Genomic DNA, 19604 nt, shown 5'->3' on the forward strand with positions numbered 1-19604 from the left:
AATAAATAAATAAATATTCAGTTAATCATCTCTCAAAATAAATAAATAAATAAATAAATAAATATTCAGTTAACAAAGGCTTCACAAGCTCAACGCTTATCTATAATGTAATTATGTAAATAAATAAAAAAATAAATAAATAAATAAATAAATATTCAGTTAACAAAGGCTTCACAAGCTCAACGCTTATCTATAATGTAATTATGTAAACAAATAAATAAATAAATAAATAAATAAATAAATATTCAGTTAATTATCTCTCAAAATAAATAAATAAATAAATAAACTATAATACAATTAATAATAATGGAATAATAATAATAATGGCACCTTTCATCATTCTTTTTCTTCTTTTTACCTGGTTTTTCTTCTTCTTACCTGGTTAGGGCAAGCCCCTAAACCATAAAATAGATAATTTATCACTATACTTAAAAGGTATCTATTATCATCGTTATTATCACCAGTTTATCTATCGAATCTCAAGACTCTGGGCCTGGTTCTGTGGGTCAGACTTTCTCCAGTCCAGCCAGCCATTGAACTCGGCCAAAAGCCGTAGATCAGTTTCGTTCAATGTGGCCTAATGTATTTGTTAGCCTCACAAGAGAAATGAAAAATAAAATTAGATTAACTTGTATGTTCTTTTGATTTTTAAATGTGTAAGAGTGAGAGTGGAAAGACTGGTAACGATAATTTGCAGGATATTATTAAAAAATAAGAGCAATGATTTGAGGTAAAGCGATCGAGAATGTGAGATATTTTGTCGACTCACAACTGAAGTCAGGCTTCAGGAAACTCGTTTTCTGTGGAACTCAAGTTCATGATTTTCATTTTCTATTTTTCTTTTTTTAACTCGTCAAAATCCAGACTTTCTAAAATTGTTTTTTAAAAAGGAAAAAAATATTTAAATAATTTTTTTGTACGTGTTCAGAGAGTGTATTATGGTAAACTTGAACAACTGATAGTGTTCAAAATGATTGGACTTATGTTTGTAATTTGATCTTAATGACTTTGACAGTTTTCAAATCAAATGTACACATATATAACAAACCAATTAACCTTTTTCTCAAGGGTTAGATATATATATATATAGTGGCACCATTTATGGTCCTTATGTTACGTGAAACATGTGGAAAAATGCGTTTATCGTCTCGATATTAACTAAAACATATGAAAAAGGCGTTTCGGTCTTCATATTACCGAAAAGATATGAAAAAAAAGTGATCATTTCGAATGGCGTTTACAGTACAAATATTATTCTAGCGTACAATAGTCCAAAAGGTGAAATAACCAACTTATTTTTTCTCCATAGGCCAAATATATGTCAGTGAGAGTGTGTATGGTCTTAGAACCTTCTTGAACACATTCATCAAGTGTTCAAGATGGTTCAAATGACGTCTGACAGCCTTCATCAGCAAAAAAATAATCATGATTTGCTTTGTCGCTGTCTCCCGCGTTAACGAGGTAGCGCAAGGAAACAGACGAAAGAATGGCCCAACCCACCCACATACACATATATATACATACACGTCCACACACGCAAATATACATACCTATACATCTCAACGTATACATATATATATTTACACACAGACATATACATATATACACATGTACATGATTCATAGTCTGCCTTTATTCATTCCCATCGCCACCCTGCCACACATGAAATAACAACCCCCTCCCCCCGCATGTGCGCGAGGTAGCGCCAGAAAAAGACAACAAAGGCCACATTCGTTCACACTCAGTCTCTAGCTGTCATGTAATAATGCACCGAAACTACAGCTCCCTTTCCACATCCAGGCCCCACAGAACTTTCCATGGTTTACCCCAGGCGCTTCACATGCCCTGGTTCAATCCACTGACGGCACGTCGACTCCGGTATACCACATCGTTCCAATTCACTCTATTCCTTGCACGCCTTTCACCCTCCTGCATGTTCAGGCCCCGATCACTCAAAATCTTTTTCACTCCGTCTTTCCACCTCCAATTTGGTATCCCACTTCTCCTCGTTCCCTCCACCTCTGACACATATAACCTCTTAGTCAATCTTTCCTCACTCATTCTCTCCATGTGACCAAACCATTTCAACTCACCCTCTTCTGCTCTCTCAACCACACTCTTTTTATTACCACACATCTCTCTTACCCTATTATTACTTACTCAATCAAACCACCTCACTCCACATACTGTCCTCAAACATCTCATTTATTTCCAGCACATCCACTCTCCTCCGCACAACTCTATAGCCCACGCCTCGCAACCATACAACATTGTTGGAACCACTATTCCCTCAAACATACTCATTTTTGCTTTCCGAGATAATGTTCTCGACTTCCACACATTCTTCAAGGCTCCCAGGATTTTCGCCCCCTCCCCCACCCTATGATCCACTTCCGCTTCCATGGTTCCATCCGCTGCCAAATCCACTCCCAGATATCTAAAACACTTTACTTCCTCCAGTTTTTCTCCATTCAAACTTACCTCCCAATTGGCTTGTCCCTCAACCCTACTGTACCTAATAACCTTGCTCTTATTCACATTTACTCTCAGCTTTCTTCTTTCACACACTTTACCAAACTCAGTCACCAGCTTCTGCAGTTACTCACCCGAATCAGCCACCAGCGCTGTATCATAAGCGAACAACAACTGACTCTATTCCCAAGCTCTCTCATCCACAAGAGACTGCATACTTACCCCTCTTTCCAAAATTCTTGCATTCACCTCCCATATATGCTTTGGAAGGAGGTAAATAGCGTGCATAAGACAGGAGAGCAAATGGAAACATCGGTGAAAGGGGCTAATGGGAAGGTAATGACAAGTAGTGGTGATGTGAGAAGGAGATGGAGTGAGTATTTTGAAGGTCTGCTGAATGTGTTAGATGATAGAGTGGCAGATAAAGGGTGTTTTGGTCGAGGTGGTGTGCGATGTGAGAGGGTCAGGGAGAATGGTTTGGTAAACAGAGAAGAGGTAGTAAAAGCTTTGCAAAAGATGAAAGCCGGCAAGGCGGCGGGTTTGGATGGTATTGCAGTGGAATTTGTCAAAAAAAAAAGGGCGTGACTGAGTTGCTGACTGGCTGGTGAAGATATTCAGTGTATGTATGGTTCGTGGTGAAGTGCCTGAGGATTGGCGGAGTGCATGCATAGTGCCATTGTGCAAGGGCAGGGGGGGATGGAGGAGGGTGTTCGCATTGCAGAGGTATGGGTTTGTTGAGTATTCCTGGGAAGTTGTGTGGGAGGGTGTTGATTGAGAGGGTCAAGGCATGTACAGAGCACCAGACTGGGGAAGAGCAGTGTGGTTTTGGAAGTGGTAGAGGATGTGTGTATCAGGTGTTTGCTTTGAAGAATGTGTGTGAGAGATACTTAGAGAGACAGATGGATTTGTATGTAGCATTTGTGGATCTAGAGAAGGCATATGATGGAGATGCTCTGTGGAAGGTGTTGAGAGTATATGGTGTGGGAGGTGAGTTGCTGGAAGCAGTGAAAAGATTTTATTAGGGATGTGGGGCATGTGTGCGAGTGGGGGGAGAAGAGAGTGACTGGTTCCCAGTGAATGTCGGTTTGCGAATGGCATTGTTAGGGAGGTGAATGCAGGAGTTTTGAGGAGAGGGGCGAGTGTGCGGCCTGTTGTGGATGAGAGCTTGGGAGGTGAGTCAGTTGTTGTTCGCTGATGATGCAGCGCCAGTGGCTGATTCGCGTGAGAAACTGCAGAAGTTGGTGACTGAGTTTGGTAAAACGTTTGAAAGAAGAAAGCTGAGAGTAAATGTGAATAAGAGCAAGGTTATCAGGTTCAGTAGGGTTGAGGGACGAGTTAACAGGGAGGTAAGTTTGAATAGTGAAAAACTGGAGGAAGTGAAGTGTTTTAGATATCTGGGAGTGGATTTGGCAGCGGATGGAACCATGGATGCGGAAGTGAATCATAGGATGGGGGAGGGGGCAAAAGTTTTGGGAGCGTTGAAAAATGTGTGGAAGTCGAGAACGTTATCTCGGAAAGCAAAAATGGGTATAAGTGAAGGAACAGTAGTTCCAACAATATTATATGGTTGCGAGGCGTGGGCTATGGATAGAGTTGTGCAGAGGAGGGTGGAGGTGCTGGATGTGAGATGTTTGAGGACAATATGTGGTGTTGGGTGGTTTGATCGAGTAAGTAATGAAAGGGTAAGAGAGATGTGTGGTAATAAAAAGAGTGTGGTTGAGAGAGCAGAAGAGGTTGTTTTGAAATGGTTTGGTCACATGGAGAGAATGAATGAGGAAAGATTGACAAAGAGAATATGTGTCAGAGGTGGAGGGAACGAGAAGTGGGATACCAAATTGGAGGTAGGAAGAAGGACTGAAAAAGATTTTGAGTAACTGAGGCCTGAACATGCAAAAGGGTGAAAGACATGCAAAGAATAGAGTGAATTGGAACGATGTGGTATACCGGGGTGGACATGCTGTCAATGTATGGAACTAGGGCATGAGAAGCGTCTGGGGTAAACCGTGAAAGGTTTTGTGGGGCCTGGATATGGAAAAGGAGCTGTGATTTCGGTGCATTACACATGACAGCTAGAGACTGAGTGTGAACGAATGTGGCCTTTGTTGTCTTTCCCTAGCGCTACCTCGAGCGCGCTGGGGTGGGGAGGGGGGAAGGGGGGGTGCCATTTCATGTGTGGCGGGGTGGCGACGAAATGGATGAAGGCAGACAGAATGAATTATGTACATGTGTATATATGTATATGTCTGTGTATGCATATGTATGTATACGTAGAAATGCATAGGTATGTATATGTGCCTGTGTGACCGTTTATGCATATACATGTGCATGTGGGTGGGTTGGGCCATTCTTTCTTCTGTTTTGTTGCGCTATCGTGCTGACAAGAGAGACAGCGACAAAGCACATAAAATAAATATATATATATATATATATATATATATATATATATATATATATATATATATATATATATATATATATATATATACAGTAAGGGGAGTGGGTGAGGAATGGGATGTATTTAGGGAAGCAGTGATGGCCTGTACAAAAGATACTTGTGGCATGAGAAGCGTGGGAGGTGGGCAGATTAGAAAGGGTAGTGAGTGGTGGGATAAAGAAGTAAGATTATTAGTGAAAGAGAAGAGAGAGGCATTTGGACGATTTTTGCAGGGAAATAATGCAAATGAGTGGGAGATGTATAAAAGAAAGAGGCAGGAGGTCAAGAGAAAGGTGCAAGAGGTGAAAAAGAGGGCAAATGAGAGTTGGGGTGAGAGAGTATCATTAAATTTTAGGGAGAATAAAAAGACGTTTTGGAAGGAGGTAAATAAAGTGCGTAAGACAAGGCAACAAATGGGAACTTCAGTGAAGGGGGCTAATGGGGAGGTGATAACAAGTAGTGGTGATGTGAGAAGGAGATGGAGTGAGTATTGTGAAGGTTTGTTGAATGTGTTTGATGATAGAGTGGCAGATATAGGGAAAATGATTGGGTAAACAGGCAAGAGGTAGTAAAAGCTTTGTAGACGATGAAAGCCGGCAAGGCAGCGGGTTTGGATGGTAGGGCAGTGAAATCTATTAAAAAGGGGGTGACTGTATTCTTGACTGGAGTGGGTGAGGAATGGGATGTATTTAGGGAAGCAGTGATGCCTTGTGCAAAAGATGCTTGTGGCATGAGAAGCGTGGGAGGTAGGCAGATTAGAAAGGGTAGTGAGTGGTGGGATGAAGAAGTAAGATTATTAGTGAAAGAGAAGAGAGAGGCATTTGGACGATTTTTGCAGGGAAATAATGCAAATGAGTGGGAGATGTATAAAAGAAAGAGGCAGGAGGTCAAGAGAAAGGTGCAAGAGGTGAAAAAGAGGGCAAATGAGAGTTGGAGTGAGAGAGTATCATTAAATTTTAGGGAGAATAAAAAGATGTTCTGGAAGGAGGTAAATAAAGGGCGTAAGACAAGGGAACAAATGGGAACTTCAGTGAAGGGGGCAAATGGGGAGGTGATAACAAGTAGTGGTGATGCGAGAAGATGGAGTGAGTATTGTGAAGGTTTGTTGAATGTGTTTGATGACAGAGTGGCAGATATAGGGAAATTCATTGGGTAAACAGAGAAGAGGTAGTAAAAGCTTTGCGGAAGATGAAAGCCGGCAAGGCAGTGGAATCTATTAAAAAAGGGGGTGACTGTATTCTTGACTGGAGCGGGTGAGGAATGGGATGTATTTAGGGAAGCAGTGATGCCTTGTGCAAAAGATGCTTGTGGCATGAGAAGCGTGGGAGGTGGGCAGATTAGAAAGGGTAGTGAGTGGTGGGATAAAGAAGTAAGATTATTAGTGAAAGAGAAGAGAGAGGCATTTGGACGATTTTTGCAGGGAAATAATGCAAATGAGTGGGAGATGTATAAAAGAAAGAGGCAGGAGGTCAAGAGAAAGGTGCAAGAGGTGAAAAAGAGGGCAAATGAGAGTCGGAGTGAGAGAGTATCATTAAATTTTAGGGAGAATAAAAAGATGTTCTGGAAGGAGGTAAATAAAGGGCGTAAGACAAGGGAACAAATGGGAACTTCAGTGAAGGGGGCTAATGGGGAGGTGATAACAAGTAGTGGTGATGTGAGAAGGAGATGGAGTGAGTATTTTGAAGGTTTGTTAAATGTGTTTGATAATAGAGTGGCAGATATAGGGAAAATGATTGGGTAAACAGAGAAGAGGTAGTAAAAGCTTTGCGGAAGATGAAAGCCGGCAAGGCAGCAGGTTTGGATGGTATTGCAGTGGAATCTATTAAAAAAGGGGGTGACTGTATTGTTGACTGGTTGGTAAGGTTATTTAATGTATGTATGACTCATGGTGAGGTGCCTGAGGATTGGCGGAATGCTTGCATAGTGCCATTGTACAGAGGCAAAGGGGATAAAAGTAAGTGCTCAAATTACAGAGGTATAAGTTTGTTGAGTATTCCTGGTAAATTATATGGGAGGGTATTGATTGAGAGAGTGAAGGCATGTACAGAGCATCAGCTTGGGGAAGAGCAGTGTGGTTTCAGAAGTGGTAAAGGATGTGTGGATCAGGTGTTTTCTTTGAAGAATGTATGTGAGAAATACTTAGAAAAGCAAATGGATTTGTATGTAGCATTTATGGATCTGGAGAAGGCACATGATAGAGTTGATAGAGATGCTCTGTGGAAGGTATAAAGAATATATGGTTTGGGAGGCAAGTTATTAGAAGCAGTGAAAAGTTTTTTTATCGAGGATGTAAGGCATGCGTACGTGTAGGAAGAGAGGAAAGTGATTGGTTTTCAGTGAATTTCGGTTAGCAGCAGGGGAGTGTGATGTCTCCATGGTTGTTTAATCTATTTATGGATGGGGTTGTTAAGAAGGTGAATGAAAGAGTTTTGGAAAGAGGGGCAAGTATGCAGTCTGTTGTGGTTGAGAGAGCTTGGGAAGTGAGTCAGTTGTTGTTCGCTGATGATACAGCGCTGGTGTGGCTGATTCATGTGAGAAACTGCAGAAGCTGGTGACTGAGTTTGGTAAAGTGTGTGAAAGAAGAAAGTTAAGAGTAAATGTGAATAAGAGCAAGGTCATTAGGTACAGTAGGGTTGAGGGTCAAGTCAATTGGGAGGTAATTTTGAATGGAGAAAAACTGGAGGAAGTAAAGTGTTTTAGATATCTGGGAGTGGATCTGGCAGCGGATGGAACCATGGAAGCGGAAGTGAATCATAGGGTGGGGGAGGGTGCGAAAGTTCTGGGAGCGTTGAAGAATGTGTGGAAATCGAGAACGTTACCTTGGAAAGCAAAATGGGTATGTTTGAAGGAATAGTGGTTCCAACAATGTTGTATGGTTGCGAGGCGTGTGTTATTGCGGAGGAGGGTGGATGTGCTGGAAATGAGATGTTTGAGGACAATATGTGGTTTGAGGTGGTTAGATCGAGTAAGTAATGTAAGGGTAAGAGAGATGTGTGGAAATAAAAAGAGCGTGGTTGAGAGAGCAGAAGAGGATGTTTTGAAATGGTTTGGTCACATGGAGAGAGTGACTGAGGAAAGATTGACCAAGAGGATATACGTGTCGGAGGTGGAGGGAACGAGGAGAAGTGGGAGACCAAATTGGAGGTGGAAAGATGGTGTGAAAAAGATTTTGTGTGATCGGGGCCTGAACATGCAGGAGGGTGAAAGGAGGGCAAGGAATAGAGTGAATTGGATCGATGTGGTATACCGGGGTTGACGTGCTGTCAGTGGATTGAATCAGGGCATGTGAAGCGTCTGGGGTAAACCATGGAAAGCTGTGTAGGTATGTATATTTGCGTGTGTGGACGTATGTATATACACGTGTATGGGGGTGGGTTGGGCCGTTTCTTTAGTCTGTTTCCTTGCGCTACCTCGCAAACGCGGGAGACAGCAACAAAGCAAAATATATATATATATATATATATATATATATATATATATATATATATATATATATATATATATATATATATACGTTGAAATGTATAGGTACGTATATGTGCGTGTGTGGACGTGTATGTATATATATGTGTATGTGGGTGGGTTGGGCCATTCTTGCGTCTGTTTCCTTGCACTATCTCGCTAACGCGGGAGACAGCGCCAAAGTATAATAAAAAATAATTCATATATATATATATATATATATATATATATATATATATATATATATATATATATATATATATACATATATATATATATCTTTTCTTTCATACTATTCGCCATTTCCCGCGTCAGCGAGGTAGCGTTAAGAACAGAGGACTGGGCCTCTGAGGAAACATCCTCACCTGGCCCCCTCCTCTGTTCCTTCCTTTAAAAAAAAAAAAAAAAAAAAAAAAAAACGAGAGGGGAGGATTTCCAGCCCCCCGCTCCCTTCCCTTTTAGTCGCCTTCTACGACACGCAGGGAATACGTGGGAAGTATTCTGTCTCCCCTATCCCCAGGGATATACAACTTATATCTTTAAATATACCTGACCATATACAAAACATTCGCAATCAACTCCCATAGGCTTCCCTTGGAACATGAGGCACATCAGCTATCATTGTGCTAAAGAATAAAACCTTCCACACCAGCCCAGGGTACATACATGAAGCACTTCTGACCCAATCCAATAACATTCCTCCTCTAAAAGAAAATACAAATCAGAACACTACATAAAAATAAACAAAGTGACAAAATATAAAAAAATCTATCCAGAAACAACATCTCACCCAATGAAGCATGTAGTTCAATTGAAATCTTAATTAAAAAACTGTTTTGCAACGGGTTCTGATGACCATCAGACTTCTACATAAAACATTTTGGCCCATTTGCAATCCGAGCACTTGAAGATACCTTTGGCCACTCCTGGCCTCACAAAATTCTTGACATTTTGAAGCTTGCCAACATAGTACCTATACTAAAAATACCCACATCATGCAACTTTTTCTCCTATTAACTTATATCACGTCAGTCATCAATATCTTAATTATGAAAAACTAATCCACAACAGAATTAAGCAATGTACGCCATTCTAACATGGCTTTACACCTAATCACTCCACTACCAAACCATACACAGACTTCACACAACATACCTTAGATGACTTCAACCAACCACAGTCCCAAACCAATGAAGTACTACTGCATATATATATATATATACTATATATATATATATATATATATATATATATATATATATATATATATATATACTATATATATATATATATATATATATATATATATATATATATATATATATATATATATATATATATATATTGGCCCCCTTCTCAACAGAGAAGGGGGCCAAGTGAGGATATTCCCTCAAAGGCTCAGTCCTCTGTTCTTAACGATACCTCGCTAAAGCGGGAAATGGCGAATAGTAAAATATATATTATATATATCAATGACTGATAATGGGTAACGTTGTAAGAACATAATTCGCAAACGATACTAAGCTGGGAAGTAAAACTACAACTGAAATACAACATTTCTAGGTACCTGGAGCTGTGGAGGAAGGAGCAGTGGTATTAGCTGATCAGGGAACCTGCTGTATTGATGAGTTTGATAAAATGGCTTATACTGACCGTACTGACATCCATGAAGTTATGCAACACCATACTATCTCCATTGCAAAGGCTGGTATTATGACAAGTCTCAATGCTCGTGTAAGCTACCCTTGCTCCAGTTAGTCCAGCATATGGTCGCTACCATTCCCTAAGAGGTCAGTCGAGCAAAACATTCAGTTGCCTGCTGCACTTTGGTCACGTTTTGATCTGCTTTTTAGGTGATTCAAGAGAGACCTGATCGAGAGTATGGTCCCAGGCTAGCTCAGTACATCACCCATGTCAACCACCATTGTTCCCAACCACCCACACAATTCAAGCCACTTGACATGAAGTTAATGAGGCGTGATATTGCTCTTTGCAAGTAGAAACAACCCACCATCCCACAGAATCTCACTGACTCTATTGTGTCAGCCTATGTAGAAATGAGAATCGAGGTTCGTAATAATAAGGACATGACTTTTACATCAGCCCGTACACTTCTTGCAGTATTACGCCTTCCCACGGCATTAGCTCGACTCAGACTTGTTGATTCGGTGGAGAAAGAGGACGCTAATGAGGCCATGCAACTTATGGAAATGAGCAAAGATACACTGAACCACGGTGACGAGATGAGAGGAAGGGCCCAGCCAGTGTTACAGCTAAGATCTTTACCCTTATCCGAGAGGTTGCTGGAGAGTGTGAGTTGTGAAACTGGGAGATATAATTGAGCGGTGCACCAGCAACGGATATAAACCTGATCAAGTGAATGAGTGTTATCGAAGAATAGGAGGAGGTGAATGTTTGCCAGCTGAATCAACCACGCACCAAACTAACATTTGTATAAAGAACGACCATAAAGACATGTTTCTACTGCCATCCATACTAAACTATGAGAAATGTAATATATATATATATATATATATATATATATATATATATATATATATATTTATTTATGCCTGGGGATAGGGGAGAAAGAATACTTCCCACGCATTCCTCACGTGTCGTAGAAGGCGACTAAAGGGGACGGGAGCGGGGGGCTAAAAACCCTCCCCTCCTTGTATTTTAACTTTCTAAAAGGGGAAACAGAAGGAGTCACGCGTGGAGTGCTCATCCTCCTCGAAGGCTCAGATTGGGGTGTCTAAATGTGTGTGGATGTAACCAAAATGAGAAAAAAGGAGAGATAGGTAGTATGTTTGAGGAAAAGAACCTGGATGTTTTGGCTCTGAATGAAACGATCCTCAAGGGTAAAGGGGAAGACTGGTTTGGGAATGTCTTGGGAGATAATTCAGGGGTTAGTGAGAGGACAAGAGCAAGGGAAGGAGTAGCACTACTCCTGAAACAGGAGTGGTGGGAGTATGTGATAGAGTGTAAGAAAGTAAACTCTAGATTGATATGGGTAAAACTGAAAGTGGATGGAGAGAGATGGGTGATTATTGGTGTTTATGGCACCTGGGCAGGAGAAGAAAGATCATGAGTGGCAAGTGTTTTGGGAGCAGCTGAGTAAGTGTGTTAGTAGTTTTGATGCACGAGACCAGCTTATAGTGATGGGTTATTTGAATGCAAATGTGAGTAATGTGGCAGTTGAGGGAATAATTGATGTACATGGAGTGTTCAGTGTTGTAAATGGAAATGGTGAAGAGCTTGTAGATTTAGGTGTTGAAAAAGGACTGGTGACTGGGAATACCTAGTTTAAAAAGAGAGATATACATAAGTATATGTATGTAAGTAGGGGAGATGGCCAGAGAGCGTTATTAGATTACGTGTTAATTGATAGGAGCGCGAAAGAGGGACTTTTGGATGTTAATGTGCTGAGAGGTACAACTAGAGGGATGTCTGATCATTATCTTGTGGAGGCGAAGGTGAAGATTTGTATAGATTTTCAGAAAAGAAGAGAGAATGTTGGGGTGAAGAGAGTGGTGAGAGTAAGTGAGCTTGGGAAGGAAACTTGTGTGAGGAAGTACCAGGAGAGACTGAGTACAGAATGGAAAAAGGTGAGAACAAAGGAGGTAAGGGGAGTGGGGGAGGAATGGAATGTATTTAGGGAAACAGTGATGGCTTGCGCAAAAGATGCTTGTGGCATGAGAAGCGTGGGAGGTGGGCAGGTTAGAAAGGGTAGTGAGTGGTGGGATGAAGAAGTAAGATTATTAGTGAAAAAAAAAGAGAGAGGCATTTGGACGATTTTTGCAGGGAAATAATGCAAATGACTGGGAGATGTATAAAAGAAAGAGGCCGGAGGTCAAGAGAAAGGTGCAAGAGGTGAAAAAGAGGGCAAATGAGTATGTATATACATGTGTATGTGGGTGGGTTGGGCCATTCTTTCGTCTGTTTCCTTGCGCTACCTCGCTAACGCGGGAGACAGCGAAAAAAGTAAAATCAATATTTTTTTTTTTTTTGCTTTGTCGCTGTCTCCCGCGTTTGCGAGGTAGCGCAAGGAAACAGACGAAAGAAATGGCCCAACCCACCCCCATACACATGTATATACATACGTCCACACACGCAAATATACATACCTACACAGCTTTCCATGGTTTACCCCAGACGCTTCACATGCCCTGATTCAATCCACTGACAGCATGTCAACCCCGGTATACCACATCGATCCAATTCACTCTATTCCTTGCCCTCCTTTCACCCTCCTGCATGTTCAGGCTCCGATCACACAAAATTTATTTTTCAAGAAAATAAATATATATAAATGATAATATTATTATCATTATTATCATTATTACTATAATCATTATCATTATTATTATTATTATTATTATTATTATTATTATTATCATTATTATTCATAAAAACAACAACAATAATAATAATAATAATAATAATAAAAAGAACTAATAAATACTAAATATGTAGGGTAATGAGGTGTAGAGTTGGAATGAGACTGCATGACTTGTATGCAAGACTGAATGTGGAGGACCTGGAGGAAATGGATTGTCTTAGGTACCTGGGAGTGGACATGGCAGTGGAGGGGAACCATGGGGGCTGAAGTGAGTCACGGGGTCCTGTGAGTAGGTTAAAATGTGTGAGTTAAAATGGAGATGTGAGTACTTGGATCTCAAACCATACCTTAAACTGTCCCTTGATTATTATTTATCATCTTAATCATAGATGACATGATTAACTCGCTGTACAAGTCATGCAATCATGCCTCAGTATTCGGGTCCCGCGCAGTTACCATGAAGGTGATTACAAATCCAGCCAACGTCTCCTAGTCCCCTCCGGCGGGAGGAGAGATGCTGCTGCTGCTCGTCCCACACAGGTTATTGTGGCACGTCTTTCAGGTCTCCACTCACCAGCGTGACTGGCGCCCAGGTTCTCCAACCCCTCCCTCCGCCCTCCCCTGCCACTGAGGCGGTAATTAGCCTCGTTTAATCATCATAAAGACATCTAGTCTTCACTTCATCAACGTGCTAAGGCATTTTTTTTTTATTTCGACTTCTTCATTTATAACTTCAGTCTTGGGAGTAATGATAATTATTTAGCGGAAACCCGGAGGCTGAATTACATAAACTGCCCAACAGACGTTTCCACACATCCATCAGGGAAGTCAGAGTTCACCCATCTTTATACCGACAGTCGACTATCTCTAAATATCATTATAACTTCACATATTATCAAGTAACAGCTTGAAATAATCGTAGAGAAACTATATGTGTCTCCGCTACATGGCAATGAGATGAGCGAGTGGGTGGTTTAAACGAGTTCCGTTACAAAATGGAAGTCACTCGTCCTATATGCGAATGTACCTTATATCAAAGGTAGAGCTTTCACCTATATCAAAGCTTTCGCCTATATCTGGATCAATATTCTCTTATATAAACTAAGACGTGTGTAACTAAGGAAGTATGTTTCTACAGCATACGCTTATATGGGTTAAACATTACCCGGGGCACCGGTTTATATATATTTAAGAGCTCAAATTACCCGTTACTGCATTCTTATTTATGTGTTACCCTTCATCCAACATGGTCAAGATGGGTATGCATATTTACCTTAAGCCATATCGACCGAGTATAACAAAAAAATATATCAGGGATTTCTTAACACACATATGAACAGGAATATTTGCTACAAGAAAAAATATATAAATACATATATTCTTGACGTGAATGTCGGATTAGAATAAATGTCCTTTTAAATCAACATAAATGGCTAAACATGAATGGGTTGGCGGGTTCACATAATCCCCCTCCACCACCTCCTCCAGCCGTACCCCGGGTCTAGGGTAAATAGTACCTCTCCCGCATGATGATCGAATACATCAATCAGATATTATCACTTTTATCTCTACTACCACCGTAATCTCAGCCAAGTGGTTCACACAGCCACACCGCTAGGTCTGCAGTCGAGGCCTCAGAGTGGCAGGATCTTGACCCATCACGTCAAAATAAGAGAGAATTAAAAGGTAAAAGGTGGCACCTCCAGAAGCCGGCCATACGCTAACGGTTCTGGCGATATGAAAACAATCTTAGCTTAGGTTCATCGTTCCCTCCACGCCGCTGGAGTTTTAAGTAAGGAGGTGTTCGCGCATTGCATATCCTCACCTCAAGTACCAGATACTTGAGAAAAATATGTGTCTGGCTTTCATGCAGTCAACTGTCAAGGTTAGTAGGTCTGGGCGAGGAGCAACTGGAAACCCTACACGGGAAGTCTGCCGGGCAACTTTTTTTTCTTTTCTTTTTTTTCTCTTCTTCGACGCGGTTGACGCGGAGACGTGCAACACACACACAGCTATACTTTAAATTTCCCCCCACACTTCGTCACCTGGTAGGCTTATTAGACCCCTGACTGCGGGGGCCTTAGACTAACTGTTATGGACGCTGGTGAGGAATTAGAACACTATCACACATGAAGAGCGCGTAGTTGAGTATTTAGGACCGAGGGTGGCGCTCATCCCGCCAGCATTTACAGGCAGCACAAGTAGGTAGGCAAAAACGGTTCCATCGAACGTCACCTCTTTTCTTTTTGTTTCGTGTTTCCTGCAGAGGTTGGATGGAAATAAGTGTCGTATATATGGGTATTACAGGTCACTGGTTTTCCCCCGGGGATTTCTAAGTGTTAACGAGTGTTTTGTGATGTCTTTAATTTAAGGGATGAGTGTGTATATATATATATTTTTTTAATAGGGATCATTTAGGGGAGAAGCGGTCTCCCTCCCACCCTACATACCCCCACAGGAGGAGCCTCCCCATTGCCTCAGTGGCCACCACGCCCTCAGTCAGTCTTGTGTTTCGCCTGCCGCGGGTCGTAGCAACCTCCAAACCTTGCGCCGAAGCCGCTGTCGTATTCGAAACCAAAATTTGCAGTGTCAAGGACCCTTCCTTCTTCCCCTACACACACACACACACTGGCATCACCGGGGCGTTGCCGATCTGAAATGGAATTAATCTGAATACATCGCCTCCGGACAAACCCACCACGACAACCCAACTCTATTTTATGGATTGTTTCAATTATCATTGTGCTTATCGTGAGGGGCGAGGAGGACCCCACGTGTTTATCTGGGTCAGTGTAGAAGCAGGCCGTGCGGGCAAGAGCCTTCTGCTCACTGCACCAACCCGTGTCCTGGGGCATGTGTGCCCCTCACCAGCCCAGGTGCTGATCCCACTGAAGGTGCCACAGTAACACCAGCTGGCACCGGAGAACAGCATGAAGGTGGGGAGCGTGTGGGGGGGTGGGCGAGTCGGCGCCCTGCTCCTGCTGGTGGGCTGCTCCTCCGTCACCTACGTCAGCGCCACCTTCGAGGAAATCGAGGTCGATCCCAGCAACACCAACGGCTTCGAGTTAGGTGAGCTGTCCTTCCTGCAGTTCGTCCTGGGCTCCATCATCTTCCTCAAGATTGTGGCCCTGTATGCGGTCGGCGTCCTGCCCATCGAGGTCGACCTCGGCTTCGGCAGTAAAGACGAAATCATCAGCAGGAGGCGTAGGCCAAGGGCCGCCACACACGTGAGTCACTCACTGTTTACACCGGGGGGCGTCGTAAGTCCGTCCCTTAACGAGTCGCTTTGTTTACACTAAGGGGGGTTAGTTGTTTACAATGGGGGGGCTTTGTGAGCATATTCATATATATATATATATACTTGACTCACAGAGATGTGTCACTGTTTACTATGACATTGCCCTTAACTATAAGACTGTCGCTAATGCTTGTTACCGATGATTTCCAACCACCGGTTGTAATTCCTTTTACAACCACAGACATGCCACTGTTAGTCTAGATGTAATTAACCTTACAGGCTTTATTTGATTTTATACAATCGTAATGTTTCTGAACTACGGTGGGTGAGAGATGCCTGGAGCACACAGGTGGAGGCAAGCGTAAGACCGTACATTACGCATTCCACGTCGACACAAGAGGGCGTCAGCTGGGCCTAAGGGCGTACGGGGTGTTCATGCCGTGGGCCCTGGGAAGGGCGAGAGTACGTTTGAAGATAAGGAACATCCAAATAACATCAAGAATACATTGAGGCTTTGATTTATACAGAATATAACGATGTCTTGATGACGAAAATACAACAGAAGGTCAAAGTACAACAAGTATAAGGTTTACAATGTATATAAAGTACTGGTTCTCTTCGCAAAACAAAAGAATTTCGCTGTATTATCCAATACAAGGTGTATGATTCGCAGGATATACAGTGATAATGACGCCATGGCTGTGTGGGACGTGGAGTGCAGCGTGGCTCAGAGCATAACAAACTTTCAATAAGTTTAAAGAACGAGAATATCATTCAATGCATCACCATCAAGTAATCGTCCTTAGTCCCTAAGGCGGTAAGGTCTACCGTCTCATGTCTAGTTCCATCAGGGATATGTCACTATTGATCTGACATTAAGACATTTTCCCAGAAAGCTGTCGAGGGTTCAGACATCATGGCTACATACTGATGTCTTCTGAGGTAACACATTGACAACGCCCAAGTGCAAAAGGAAATTTAAATGTCTTTGTAAAGCAATTGTTCTTCCCTAACTGTTAAGCAATTGTTCTTCCCTAACTGTTAAACAATTGTTCTTCCCTAACTGTTCAGGAAATCAAGAGGTGGGGGGAGAGAGAGAGAGAGAGAGAGAGAGAGAGAGAGAATATAAGGTACGGTCAAATGGTTTACGAAGAGAACTGTCACTTATACTTTAGTAAACACTTAACCGTTGAAAAAGTTAATGCCTCAAAATTTATACTACGCATCACTAGTTGGCGAGGGTGAAGGACAGGGGAGAAAGAATACTTCCCAGGCATTCCCCGCGTGTTGTAGAAGGCGACAAAAGGGGACGGGAGCGGGGGGCTAGAAACCCTCCCCTCCTTGTATCTTAACTTTCTAAAAGGGGAAACAGAAGGAGACATGCGGGGAGTGCTCATCCTCCTCGAAGGCCCAGATTGGGGTGTCTAAATGTGTGTGTGGATGTAACTAAGATGAGAAAAAAAGGAGAGATAGGTAGTATGTTTGAGGAAAGGAACCTGGATGTTTTGGCTCTGACTGAAACGAAGCTCAAGGGTAAAGAGGAAGGTATGGGAATGTCTTGGTAGTAAAGTCAGGGGATGATGAGAGGACAAGAGCAAGGAAAGGAGTAGCACTACTCCTGAAACAGGAGTGGTGGGAGTATGTGAGAGAGTGTAAGAAAGTAAACTCTAGATTGATATGGGTAAAACTGAAAGTGGATGGAGAGAGATGGGTGATTATTGATGCATATACACCTGGGCATGAGAAGAAAGATCATGAGAGGCAAGTGTTTTGGGAGCAGCTGAATGAGTGTGTTAGCAGCTTTGATGCACGAGACCGGGTTATAGTGATGGGTAATTTGAATGCAAAGGTAAGTAATGTGGCAGTTAGGGGAATAATTGGTGTACATGGGGTGTTCAGTGTTGTAAATGGAAATGGTGAGGAGTTTGTAGATTTGTGTGCTGAAAAAGGACTGGTGATTGGGAATACCTGCTCTAAAAAAGAGGGATATACATAAGTATACATATGTAAGTGGGAGAGATGGCCAAAGAGCGTTATTGGATTACGTGTTAATTGATAGGCGCGTGAAAGAGACTTTTGGATGTTAATATGCTGAGAGGTGCAACTGGAGGGATGTCTGATCATTATCTTGTGGAGGCAAAGGTGATGATTTGTAGAAGTATTCAGAAAAGAAGAGAGAATGTTGGGGTGACGAGAGTGGTGAGAGTAAATGAGCTGGGAAAGGAGACAAGTGAGAAACTACCAGGAGAGATTGAGTGTAGAATGGAAAAAGGTGAGAGCAAGTGACGTAAGGGGAGTGGGAGAGGAATGGGATGTATTTCGGGAAGCAGTGATGGCCTGCGCAAAAGATGCTTGTGGCACGAGAAAGGTGGGAGGTGATCAGATTAGAAAGGGTAGTGAGTGGTGGGATGAAGAAGATTGCTAGTGAAAGAGGAGAGAGAGGCATTTGGACGATTTATACAAGGAAATAGTGCAAATGACTGGGAGATGTATAAGAGAAAGAGACAGGAGGAAAAGAGAAAGGTGCAAAAGGTGTAAAAGAGGGCAAATGAGAGTTGGGGTGAGAGAGTATCATTTAATTTTAGGGAGAATAAAAAGATGTTTTGGAAGGAGGTAAATAAAGTGCGTAAGACACGAGAACAAATGGGAACATCTGTGAAGGGGACTAATGAGGAGGTAATAACAAGTAGTGGTGAAGTGAGAAGGAGATGGAGTTAGTGTTTTGAAGGTTTGTTGAATGTGTTTCATGATAGAGTGGCAGATGTAGGGTGTTTTGGTCGAGGTGGTGTGCGAAGTGCGAGGGTCAGGGAGAATAGTTTGTTAAACAGAGATGAGTTAGTGACAGCTTTGCGGAAGATGAAAGCCGTCAAGGCGGCGGGTTTGGATGGTATTTAAGTGAAATACATTAAAAAAGGGGGTGACTGTTGCTGACTGGTTGGTGAAGACATTCAATATATGTATGGTTCATGGAGAAGGGCCTGAGGATTGGCGGAATGCATGCATAGTACCACCTTACAAAGGCAAAGGGAATAAAGGAGTGTTCAAATTACAGAAGTATATGTTTGTTGAGTATTCCTGGGAAGTTATATGGGAGGGTATTGATTGAGAGGGTGAAGGCATGTACAGAGCATCAGATTGGGGAAGAGCAGTGTGGTTTCAGAAGTGGGAGAGGATGTGTGGATCAGGTGTTTGCTTTGAAGAATGTTTGTGAGAAATGCCTAAAAAGGCAAATGGATTTGTATGTAGCATTTATGGATCTGGAGTAGGCATATGATAGACTTGACAGAGATGCTCTGTGGAAGGTATTAAGAATATATGGTGTGGGAGGTAAGTTGCTCGAAGTAGTGAAAAGTTTTTTATCGAGGCTGTAAGTCATGTGTACGAGCAGGAAGAGAGGAAAGTGATTGGTTCCCAGTGAATTTCGGTTTGCGGCAGAGGTGCGTGATGTCTCCATGGTTGTTTAATTTGTTTATGGATGGGGTTGTTAGGGAAGTGAATGCAAGAGTTTTGGAGAGGGGGCAAGTATGCAGAGTGTTGTGGATGAGAATCCTTGGGAAATGAGTCAGTTGTTGTTCGCTGATGATATAGCACTGGTGGCTGATTCGGGTGAGAAACTGCAGAAGCTGGTGACTGAGTTTGGTAGTGTGTGAAAGAAG

General features: G+C 42.2%; 1 protein-coding gene across 5 annotated transcripts in view; it reads left to right on the forward strand.

Annotated features, from left to right (window-relative positions):
• The window catches only part of LOC139746385 (uncharacterized), a 150491-nt gene that overhangs the window by 94283 nt on the left and 36604 nt on the right, over positions 1-19604 (forward strand). Inside the window, exon 1 of one of the 5 annotated variants that reach the window (XM_071657587.1) lies at positions 15165-15937. The exons of the other annotated variants lie outside the window; for them this stretch is intronic. Coding sequence (XP_071513688.1) covers positions 15641-15937 — 297 coding nt within the window. The 5' untranslated portion in view covers positions 15165-15640. Of the gene's footprint in view, positions 1-15164; positions 15938-19604 lie in introns of those variants that run through there. 5 annotated transcript variants of the gene reach the window in all.

The sequence above is a fragment of the Panulirus ornatus genome, chromosome 65 (genome assembly GCF_036320965.1).
Source record: "Panulirus ornatus isolate Po-2019 chromosome 65, ASM3632096v1, whole genome shotgun sequence".
Taxonomy (NCBI): domain Eukaryota; kingdom Metazoa; phylum Arthropoda; class Malacostraca; order Decapoda; family Palinuridae; genus Panulirus; species Panulirus ornatus.